Source organism: Anguilla rostrata, chromosome 2 (genome assembly GCF_018555375.3).
Source record: "Anguilla rostrata isolate EN2019 chromosome 2, ASM1855537v3, whole genome shotgun sequence".
Taxonomy (NCBI): domain Eukaryota; kingdom Metazoa; phylum Chordata; class Actinopteri; order Anguilliformes; family Anguillidae; genus Anguilla; species Anguilla rostrata.
Genome location: NC_057934.1, coordinates 58,573,447 through 58,585,184, shown reverse-complemented (window position 1 = coordinate 58,585,184; position 11,738 = coordinate 58,573,447). Strand labels below are relative to the sequence as shown.

Genomic DNA, 11,738 nt, shown 5'->3' with positions numbered 1-11,738 from the left:
TTCGTTAAATATGGTATTTTTTAAATGTAGACAGAGCAGTATGATGGAAAAATGATCACAAATGGGGTGGGTTACAGAAGTTACTGGTCTTGTGTACATATTACAGACATGCTGAATACAGGCCCCTCCCATTAGCCAGCTCTGATCTAACCCCACTGAACAAGCTTGCCTAAATAACATACTGGGGAGACCCATCAGCAGTGTGGACGCTGGGCACACCATACCCTCACTCGACTAAGAGGAAATGTATTCTCTGCCTCTTACTGAGCCATGGAAACTGTGCATCCTCTGCTACTTCACAGACACTAAAGCACAGATTCGCAGTCACATTCATCGCATTAGACTTCCCGACAGTAAAAGCGCCATTACTGGAGAGGCCAAAGTCTGCCAAACTCCGCTACCTTGGGACTGTGCCACACAAACGGTAAAACAGACACATGGGGTAGATCCAGCTAAGAACCAAAAAAAAACGCTCAGAAATCAAACAGCTTCCTGTTAACCCTGGTCATGCCATCAGCAAGGGCCATCCGCTCCCTTCCAAAATTAAAAAATTAAAAATTGTATACCGCAAAAAATTTGAAGGCAACTAATTGGCCCCAATTCATGAACTCAAGAACCGCATACAAAAAGAAGCATTAAAATTATGGTGTTTTTGAAACGCGTGTGAGGGCACAGGGATCTGCCATTTCAAAGTTTCTGTGAGTTCTGAAAGTCATTGTCTTCAAGGCTAACAAAAACTAACACAGACCATCGCTCCAATCACTTCATGAGTAATGGTCTGGGAGTGGAGCTCAACTGCAGAACTGCAATGGAATGTTGACGTCGCTGACATTCCGTCAGGAATGGTCTACGGTTAGGAAGGAGCGGATTGGTCAGTCGCCGACTCGGACACCTCCCCAGAGCTGTTTCTGCCCATGTGCCTGTCCCGTTTTCAATTCCTCCCCCATTTCACCCAATCACACGCAAGCCTTTCAAAAGGAGCAGCCACACCTACTACTGCTTCTGACGTACGTGCGAATGGCCTTAAGGAAAGAAAAAGATCAAAAATATCACAGAATAGTTTAGTCTCATCATTTAACGCATTTGCTTACATTTATTAATTGATTTTCATGACGAGACGATTCATTTAAACTTCTAGTTCCGTTCATGAGGAAACATCAAATGCTTACGGACCGGCGATAAAAGAGAACCAGTTGAGTCTAAAGAGTCTTAGATCATTCTTATGCCCTTGTGCGATGTCAGTTTGAAAGACTGAGCTAGGATTTCTGGGACAGAACACCTTCACACAGTGTGAAGGACAGCTAGCTTAAGCAACTGCTACATGGAAACATGGTTTCACACTTCAGATATCAGGCTGAGGGGAGGAACATCACTGTAATTTTTTATTCTTTAATTCAACTAATATCACATATATTGGACTCTTGTGAGCCCTGAAGACCCATGTGATAGGAATCAGCCAATGAGCGAACCATCTTTCGCCAGCGGATTCGTGGAGCAGACTTGGATTTTTCCTGTCTTGCAGTAACCTGGCAGGACAATGCAAGGCTACTCAATGAATCGTCTTGTAAGAGAGAGAAAAGGTTTTTCTGTCATTCAGTCCGTGTCGCTCAGTGCGAGTTGATTTTGGGGGGTGGGGCAGGGGTGGGGGGTCACTTAAGCCTTGGAGGGGGTGCTGTTATTGGGGGTGTAGTGTGTTGGGGCTCAGTCAAATGAGATGAGCTGAGCCTCGTTGCTGGCCGGCGGTGCCTGGGGCTGCTGCTGTCCCTGCTGCTGGGGACCAGGGGGCGCCATCTGTACAACCAGACAAGAGAACACTGTCACAGCTGACCAGGGCCAATCAACAGGCTTAGGGCTCAGACTAGTCAGAATTCCTCAAGTGTAGCGGTCACATGCTCATGACATCACGTGCCCAGACATAAAATATACGATATAAGATATTTAAGAGAGAATTACAACAATAAAGATGGAAAAATAGACAGAGAGGGAGGTCATGAAAGAGTACGGCGTGACAGCCTGTGCTCCTCACCTGCTGGTAGATGGGTTGCTGTCCTCCAGGCATGTAGGCTTGCTGGGGGGCCATGTTTGGGTCCTGACCGGGCAGCGCTGTCATCATGTTCTGGGAGAGAGAGGCCATGTGGGGGGAACCAGACAGGTAGGTCTATATGAGTAACGCCACAGAGCCAATGTGCATGTCCACTGTGAGTTACTCTACTCAGCCAAACCTGTATGTCCACTGAGTTACTCTACTCAGCCAAACCTGTATGTCCACTGAGTTACTCTACTCAGCCAAACCTGTATGTCCACTGAGTTACTCTACTCAGCCAAACCTGTATGTCCACTGTGAGTTACTCTACTCAGCCAAACCTGTATGTCCACTGTGAGTTACTCTACTCAGCCAAACCTGTATGTCCACTGTGAGTTACTCTACTCAGCCAAACCTGTATGTCCACTGTGAGTTACTCTACTCAGCCAAACCTGTATGTCCACTGTGAGTTACTCTACTCAGCCAAACCTGTATGTCCACTGAGTTACTCTACTCAGCCAAACCTGTATGTCCACTGAGTTACTCTACTCAGCCAAACCTGTATGTCCACTGAGTTACTCTACTCAGCCAAACCTGCATGTCCACTGAGTTACTCTACTCAGCCAAACCTGCATGTCCACTGAGTTACTCTACTCAGCCAAACCTGTATGTCCACTGAGTTACTCTACTCAGCCAAACCTGTATGTCCACTGAGTTACTCTACTCAGCCAAACCTGTATGTCCACTGAGTTACTCTACTCAGCCAAACCTGTATGTCCACTGAGTTACTCTACTCAGCCAAACCTGCATGTCCACTGAGTTACTCTACTCAGCCAAACCTGTATGTCCACTGAGTTACTCTACTCAGCCAAACCTGTATGTCCACTGAGTTACTCTACTCAGCCAAACCTGTATGTCCACTGAGTTACTCTACTCAGCCAAACCGGCATGCTGTAGGGTTGGTAGTAAAGTGTGAGTAACTCCACTCAGCTGACCTGCATGCTGTAGGGTTGGTAGTAAAGTGTGAGTAACTCTACTCTGCTGGCCTGCATGCTGTAGGGTTGGTAGTAAAGTGTGAGTAACTCCACTCAGCTGACCTGCATGCTGTAGGGTTGGTAGTAAAGTGTGAGTAACTCTACTCTGCTGGCCTGCATGCTGTAGGGTTGGTAGTAAAGTGTGAGTAACTCTACTCTGCTGGCCTGCATGCTGTAGGGTTGGTAGTAAAGTGTGAGTAACTCTACTCAGCTGACCTGCATGCTGTAGGGTTGGTAGTTAAGTGTGAGTAACTCTACTCTGCTGGCCTGCATGCTGTAGGGTTGGTAGTAAAGTGTGAGTAACTCCACTCAGCTGACCTGCATGCTGTAGGGTTGGTAGTAAAGTGTGAGTAACTCTACTCAGCTGACCTGCATGCTGTAGGGTTGGTAGTAAAGTGTGAGTAACTCCACTCAGCTGACCTGCATGCTGTAGGGTTGGTAGTAAAGTGTGAGTAACTCTACTCAGCTGACCTGCATGCTGTAGGGTTGGTAGTAAAGTGTGAGTAACTCCACTCAGCTGACCTGCATGCTGTAGGGTTGGTAGTAAAGTGTGAGTAACTCTACTCAGCTGACCTGCATGCTGTAGGGTTGGTAGTAAAGTGTGAGTAACTCTACTCTGCTGGCCTGCATGCTGTAGGGTTGGTAGTAAAGTGTGAGTAACTCCACTCAGCTGACCTGCATGCTGTAGGGTTGGTAGTAAAGTGTGAGTAACTCCACTCAGCTGACCTGCATGCTGTAGGGTTGGTAGTACAGTGTGAGTAACTCTACTCTGCTGGCCTGCATGCTGTAGGGTTGGTAGTAAAGTGTGAGTAACTCTACTCTGCTGGCCTGCATGCTGTAGGGTTGGCAGTAAAGTGTGAGTAACTCCACTCAGCTGACCTGCATGCTGTAGGGTTGGTAGTAAAGTGTGAGTAACTCCACTCAGCTGACCTGCATGCTGTAGGGTTGGTAGTTAAGTGTGAGTAACTCTACTCTGCTGGCCTGCATGCTGTAGGGTTGGTAGTAAAGTGTGAGTAACTCCACTCAGCTGACCTGCATGCTGTAGGGCTGGTAGCCCATGTAGGTCATGCCGTTTGTGGGAGCAGCCTGTGACATGGGAGGCATGTTCTGAGCCTGGGACACTGCATTCTGTAGAGAGAGAGAGGGAGGGAGAGAGGGAGGGAGGGTGAGAGATGGAGAGACAGAAAGAGGGAGAGAGGGTAGGGGATGGAGTGACAGGGGAATGACAGGGGGTGGGGGAGAGAGAGATGCAGGGAGAGCAAAGACACCATGGTTTAATTCTACACGGAATCAGATTTCAAAATCCAGCCGAAGACTTGAGATTTAAGAATGCAACGTGCAAATATTGTGCACAGTCAGATAGTGAAGACCCCAACTTCCACTCCCCCCATTATTACCTGGTAACCCTGTGTGGGCGCGGGCTGGTAGCTGGAGTAGGGGGGGCTTGTGGTGGGTACGGCCTGGCCTGGGGCAGCTGGCTGCCCGGTGGAGCCAGCAGCCTGGTACATGTAGGCATTCACCATGCTGGGGTCTGTAGAGACAGAGAGAGAGAGAGAGAGAGAGAGAGAGAGAGAGAGAGAGAGACAGACAGAAAAGAAAGAGAGAGAGAGGTGGAAAATATGTTATGTGTCCTACTTTTAACACTTTGTTCACTGACACAGTCTGACTGTACTTTTGGGCTGTTTTGTTTAAGATTTACAATAAAAATATCACATAAATGAAAAGTCATATCATGTAAACAACATGCACTTCTCACACTGAGTGGGCTGTATAAGGTATATACATGCACATGTCCCCTTTGCCCTGTCAGGCTGATTATGATGTCATAATGGGCAACACCCATGGCATTAACCCCTCCCCCACTGGCATTAACTCCTCCCTCAGCACCCATGTGACCGCTCAGGCCTGCTCACCAGTGGCAGAGACAGGTGCTCCCTGGTAAGCGCCGGTGCCTGCCTGGCCAGGCTGGTTCATGTAGACCGTGTGCATGGGGGAACCCTCCACAGAGCCAGAGGGGCTGAAGGTCCCGGGGTAACTGGGGGGTCCCGCGGGCTGGTACACCACCCCCCCAGCAACGTTGGGTGGCAGGGACTGCATCTGAAACACAGATTGGTATACCTGTGTAGTGCAGATAGAGCGCCTGTGACCCTGTGTAAAAGGTGTAGTTTACCTGTGCGTAGGGCAGGGAGAAGGCTGGTGTACCTGTGTAAAAGGTGTAGTTTACCTGTGCGTAGGGCAGGGAGAAGGCTGGTGTACCTGTGTAAAAGGTGTAGTTTACCTGTGCGTAGGGCAGGGAGAAGGCTGGTGTGCCTGTGTAAAAGGTGTAGTTTACCTGTGCGTAGGGCAGGGAGAAGGCTGGTGTACCTGTGTAAAAGGTGTAGTTTACCTGTGCGTAGGGCAGGGAGAAGGCTGGTGTACCTGTGTAAAAGGTGTAGTTTACCTGTGTGTAGGGCAGGGAGAAGGCTGATGTACCTGTGTAAAAGGTGTAGTTTACCTGTGCGTAGGGCAGGGAGAAGGCTGATGTACCTGTGTAAAAGGTGTAGTTTACCTGTGCGTAGGGCAGGGAGAAGGCTGGCATCTGCGCTCTCATCTGAATGGTGTGCTTCTGCTGCTCCAGTCTCAGCTGCCTCTCCTTCTCCTGCTCCTGCAGCCGCTGGATTGCCAGCTGCCTCTGCACCTCCAGGTACTCCTGCAACGCGGGGACCAATCACAGCGTCACACACACTCAGACCAGCCAATCACGCCCCACACCCCCTCTACTACAGCACAGAGATCCAGCCACAGGCTGATTCTCACCTGCTTCTTCTGCCTCATGATCTCCAGTTTCTGGGCCAGCTGGATCTGTCTCTGCCGCTCCGCCTCCTCCGCCGCCCGCCGCAGCTTCTCGCGGTGCTCGTCCCGCAGGGCGTTGAGCGCCGCCCGCGCGTCTCGAACCTGCGCCAGCTTGTCCTGCAGCCCCTCGTAGTACACTGCCAACACACAGGGAGGACTCAGCACGGCAAGGGACAATAGCTGTGCTGACAGCACGGCACAAACATCAATGCAAAGAGAGGTGACGGAAGGTTCTGGAAAACCGGGAGGGTGCGTGTGTGCATAGGTGACGATAGTTGGAATAATGCTTTTGGGGTGAGGATTTGAGTGTGTGTAAGTGAGGATAGTTAGTCTAATGTTTTTGGTGTGCCTGCGTGTGTATGAGGATTGTTGGTATAATGTTTCTGCGTGTGTGCGCGGTGCGCGTGCGGTACGTGGGTAGCGGCGGGCGCGTTTGGGGGCGTGCCCTCACAGCGTTTCTCGTCCAGCTGGTTGAGCACCTCCAGCAGCTGGGGGTGCATGTTGTTGATGGACTGGAAGAGCGAGAGCACGGCGCTGTCGTTGGTGATGCTGCGACCGCGCATGTGGTTGCTCTTCACGCGGTTGAGGAAGGTGGTGACCGCGTTCTGCAGCGCCTTCAGGAACTGCTCGTGGTTCTCCTCCGACTCCCCGTTCTGGTACTGCTGCTGAGGGCAGAGAGGCACTGTCAATCAAGGAGGCCTCACCCAATCACTGGGAAGGGTAGGGGAACGCAGTCAGTCAAGGGTACTGTCAGTCAATGAGCCCTCAACCAATCACATAGAGGGATAGGCAGATACATCAGAGAGAAGTGTATGCAGTATATACCTCCACCACGCTGACAGGAGGGGCCGGAGCCTGGCTTTCCACTGGTTGGCTGATCTGGCTGATCTCTCTGATCTCTCTGATCTGGCTGACTGGCAGGGGCTCGGCCAATGGGACTGGGGCAGGGGCGGAAGGGGTGGGGCTCCTGCGGACCTCTTCCTGTTTCTTCTCCCAGTAAGTCCTGTTCAGGTAGCGTGCCAACTGTGGAGAGAAGGCATCCATGTATCAGTTAGCAACTGAGCCTTACATATGCACCAGACTTACACTTACTTTGAGTCAATGAGTTTAGCAAACCCTTGCACCGACAGTGACTTTCAAAGCTTGTTTTTTTACGTGCTATTCTATTACACAGCTGAAGGCTTTATTTAAGCAACTCACGTTAAGTAATTTTGCTCAGGGACACAACGGCAGTCAGGAATCAAACCTGCAACCCCCGAGTCACAAGCCCAGGTCCCTGCGCTTTGCTCCAATGTACCCCAGCTAAAGGCAGCTAAGTGACGTTAAAGAGCGTGGACATGCCTGAACACTGCCTGTAATAAACCCAAGCAGGCATTTCTGCCAGCACACATGCCTGCTCCTACACGCCACACTGGACGACACATTACATATGACAGTGCGTCAGACGCACCAGATTGCACCAGTTATTTAAGAAAACCACATGAAAGCAAGACTTATCCACACTAGGGGCAAGGCCGTTTAATTGAATGAATTCATAAAGCATTCAGAAAAACGGAAATAATTTTTTGCATAGGGAGTTAGAACGTTAGAACTCAGGTAGACTGCTGTCAGAACACAGGTAGACCGCTGACAGAACACAGGTAGAACGCTAACAGAACACAGGTAGAACACTGACAGAACACAGGTAGACCGCTGACAGGACCCTGGTAGAATGCTGACAGAACACAGGTAGAATGCTGACAGAACACAGGTAGAACGCTGACAGAACACAGGTAGAACGCTGACAGAACACAGGTAGGACGCTGACAGAACACAGGTAGAACGCTGACAGAACACAGGTAGAACGCTGACAGAACATTAGCAGAACTGAAGACCAGACGGCAGCCTTACCTCTGGGTCCACGTCTTCAGCCAGGGGTGCGGAGGAGTTCTGGGAAGCGCAGAAATGGGTGTGTTACAGTGACGGGTGGGGGGGGGTGTCATGTGTAAACCTCCACTGCTGTTAACAGCTGCTGTACCAGCCCCAACATCCCCTCTTAGGTTTTCTGCCAAAATCTCACACAGATTTATAACCATCGGAAGACAGCCAAAACAGCACTCCTGAATATGCAAACCCTGCTACTACAGATCATGTCTGTGTCGCTAGGTAACCTTAGGATCCTATGACTGCTCGACAGAAAGACAGCAACACATTTAAAATGTATAAGGACGGCTGGCTATGAGATTACTTTGGGGTAGAAGATGTGGGGTGATTTTTGGGGGTTCCGGAGGTGAGGTTCTTTGGGGGAGCGGGGGCTACAGGATGCTCGGTTATTTTAGGGGTAAAGGATATAAGGTGATTTTGCAGGATGCGGGGTGATTTTGGGTGTGCAGGATGTGGGGGGATTTTGGGGGTGCAGGACACAGGGTGATTTTGGGCGTACGAGGGGTGCGGTGATTTTGGGGGACCACAGGACTCACCACAGGGGAGGAGTACAGGGAGCTGACAGGGGGCGCCGATGAGGTCACAGGGGTGGGCTCGGCTTTTGGGTACAGCGTATAGGAGGTCTTCTGTCTCTGAAAACACAGGGATTCTGGTCAGTGTTTCTCAGAACACACACACGCACGCACGCACGCACGCACGCACGCACACAACAGCGCCCCATTTTAGCGAGATGTGGATGGAAATGGAGGAAAGAGCAAGGAGAGGCTGAAAGAGAGATACGTGGAGAAAAGCAATTAAACGAGAGGGATGGAGACAAAGGGAAATGGTGGGGTAGAGACTGAAAGAGACAGAAGGAGAGACAGAAAGAAGGGGATGAATGAAAGAACGGTGGGAGAGAGGGAAAGAAAGAGTGAAAGAGTCTTTTTTGTATGAGTCGCACCATCCTCGCCTTTTCCTCCGCCTCGCTCTGTGATAGGGCGATGGCCAGCTGTAGCTCCTCCTCCTCCTGCAGGGCCGCCTCGTCTCTCTTGGGTGGAGTCTGAGAAGAGAGAGCAGTTAGCCTGGGGGGGCTGAGTGGAGGAGTGCATAGGAGCTGTTAGTCTGGGGGAGGGAGGGGGGGTTGCAAAACATACCCAATATCCCCCACCTCCTTATCATCTAACCCAGGGATTCCAAACTGCAGTCCTGGGGGCCCATGCGTTTGCAGCTATTTGCATTTCACCCCGCCAATCAGCACGCACGCACAAATATGGAACACCTGGCCAAAGTTACACCCCGCCAGCGTTGCCAGATTGGCAGGATACCTGCCCCAACTGGGCTAATTTTTATGTTACTGTGGGGGGTAAAATGGCTTGTGGCGGGTTCACCATTTTCAAATATGGCAACACTGCACCCCGTGATCCAAACTTATCTGCAGAGCTCACAGTTTGTCACCAGAGGTATAAAGGGCCAAACAATCCAGGTCTGGCCCACAGACCATAATAAACAGTACAAAACAACAAGCCCCTCGCTACAAACCCCATCAATCATTCATTCATCTTAAATGACAAAATCCTTTAAATGTATAGGGAGGCTGGGAGTTTTACATGATCACTGGGTGCGTGGAGTACAGGCTGCTAGCCTACCAGATGAGGAGGAAATTACTTCCCGGCTGAGAACATGACACAAAACTACAATGCCCACAATGCACAGTGTGAGGCCTGCTGGCCTGGGAGCGGGATGCACGGAGTCTGTATCTGAAGTGCAGCTACTTACTGTTCCACCGACCACTACCTGAGACTGCTGGGACAGGGGGCTGGTCAGGTACTCCGGGGGGAGCTCTGATGAGCCAGTGGAGGCTGCTTTACCCTCTGCTTTCCTGCAGAGAGGGAGGGGGAGTGGAGGGAGAGAGAGAGGGGGAGGGGGGGAGGAGAGAGAGAGAGGGAGGGGGAGGGAGAGAGAGAGGGTGGGGGGCAGAGGGGGACAGACAAGTAGGGATACAGGGATTCTCAGTCAGGGATGGAGTAAACCCGCACAGTGAATCCCAGAATCCCCTGAGAGAGCGGCAGCTCCACTCACTTGTTGAGGAACTCGAAGCAGGGCTCACACACGCGCACCTCCTTCTCTATGCCGAACTTGGGGATGGTGGAGCACTTAGAGGAGCACTTCCCACAGAAGATCTGCCCGCACGCCCGGCAGTGATGCTGCCATACAGAGAGAGAGAGAGTGAGGGAGAGCAAGCTTCTCTAACACACACTCATTCAGAGAGACGCACACACGCATGCACACATCTCACATACAAACTCTCCCACAGAGAGACGCACACACGCACGCACACATCTCACATAACCTGCCACAGGGAGACGCACTACACACACACACACACACACACCAATATACATTGTCTGTATCAAGCATAAACTGCGTATCTCCAAAATATGACATTTGCAGGAGCAGCAAAACAGCTTCTACTTCCCATTAGGAAAGGGCATCATGGTTTTATCGTACGGCAGTTTGACCCAACTTCAAGTACTAGTTTGAGCTGTACAGCATACAGAGCCAATAGAACTATGAGCTTGTCTGTAAATACAACCTTCGGTCATCCCCAAACTGAACACTAACAGATGACATCGCTTGGCTCACTCCCATCAGGACACAGAAGCACAGGGATTATTATCTCTGTGATAACAGGAGTTTGGTACTGTACAAAGCAGTAGACAGAGAACAAGGCAGATAGCATAAGCTTAGAGAACAAGATAGTGTAGTAAAGAGAGCAGCTACCCCACTCAACATGGCATCGTCCCTTATAAGCGTGGCCCAATAACAGCGACTATCATCTCTTATCCAAATAGGTAGTTCACCACTACACACAACAAGGCATTCTGTACTTTACTCGAACATAGAAACAAGACTAAATGAAAATAGGACCAAGGCAGAGCAAGAAAAGATGACAAAAACAGACATAGGAGAGAGATGGAGAGAGAAGAAACACAGTGGGAAGAGCAGAGAGGGTCTAGCGATAAATGGCAATCGAGAAGGAAGGGGGCACAGGATGACGAGAGAGAGCATCTGGAGCAAGAAGAGAAAGAAGAGAGACATGATTCTGACAGAAACAGAGCAGGAACAAAAAAGACATCAATCCACTAATAAATGGAGGTGCCGACAATGTATGAAAATGTGCAACGTCACGGATCAGGTAGAGAGACATCGCATGGAACTGACTGGGAACAGTAGAACCCCAATTACAAGCTCTGTACCATAGCGCTTAGCACGCCCTCCACAGCACAGCAGGCAGTGCCATATAGGCTAGCAACCATCCCGTCAGCCCTACGGAATTACGGTGTGAGAGAGACGAGACATACAAGGTCTGTACGAAAGAGAGCAGCAAGCAGAGGAGCAAGAAGACACAGGGAGAGGGAAGTAGAGTAAAGACGATGAAGGAGAAGACCACCACCTCCACCTCATGATCGTAGTTCCTGCAACCATACTGTTTGGGACCGCTTCGAAGCGCACCAGGCCTGATCAGTAAGGATTATCGCTTCGCTCCCCTCCTCCAAAAGAGCGGACTAGCCACACCCACCTCACAACACCCTACCTGTACCATTACTCTGCTTACATAGCCTCACATATCCCACACGGGGACATTTCTATGTTCCCAGGGTCCTATGTTCCCCAGATTTATATGGCACATACTGGGAACATGACAAAGGGTCCTATTTTCCCAGGGTCCTATGTTCCCCAGCCCTACATGAAATCTTATCTGTGTTCAGTAGATAGAGACAGAGACAGTAAATCAATGATTTTCTGTCTTACTCCAGATAACGATGTCAGCTAGGTCTATCAGCAAACAAATGGCTTAGCTATGCTCAGAAGTCCTCAATAATAATAATATTTCCAAGAAATTATGAAAAATTGTTCACAACGTTTCATCAGGAGCAGTAGAACAT

The 11,738-nt window shown here is 50.2% G+C and overlaps 1 protein-coding gene across 1 annotated transcript; it reads right to left on the bottom strand.

Annotated features, from left to right (window-relative positions):
- Window positions 1-11,395, bottom strand: LOC135248586 (hepatocyte growth factor-regulated tyrosine kinase substrate-like). Its single transcript, XM_064323393.1, has 15 exons — window positions 11,387-11,395; window positions 9,871-10,037; window positions 9,586-9,670; window positions 8,753-8,851; window positions 8,349-8,444; window positions 7,780-7,818; window positions 6,715-6,912; window positions 6,341-6,554; window positions 5,854-6,026; window positions 5,606-5,746; window positions 4,971-5,154; window positions 4,455-4,588; window positions 4,090-4,185; window positions 2,027-2,116; window positions 1-1,791 (listed from the first exon to the last, which is right to left on the bottom strand). The coding sequence occupies exons 1-15, from the start codon at window positions 11,393-11,395 to the stop codon at window positions 1,702-1,704; spliced, it is 1,815 nt and encodes a 604-aa protein (XP_064179463.1). The 3' UTR covers window positions 1-1,701.
- Between the last annotated feature and the right edge of the window lie 343 nt (window positions 11,396-11,738).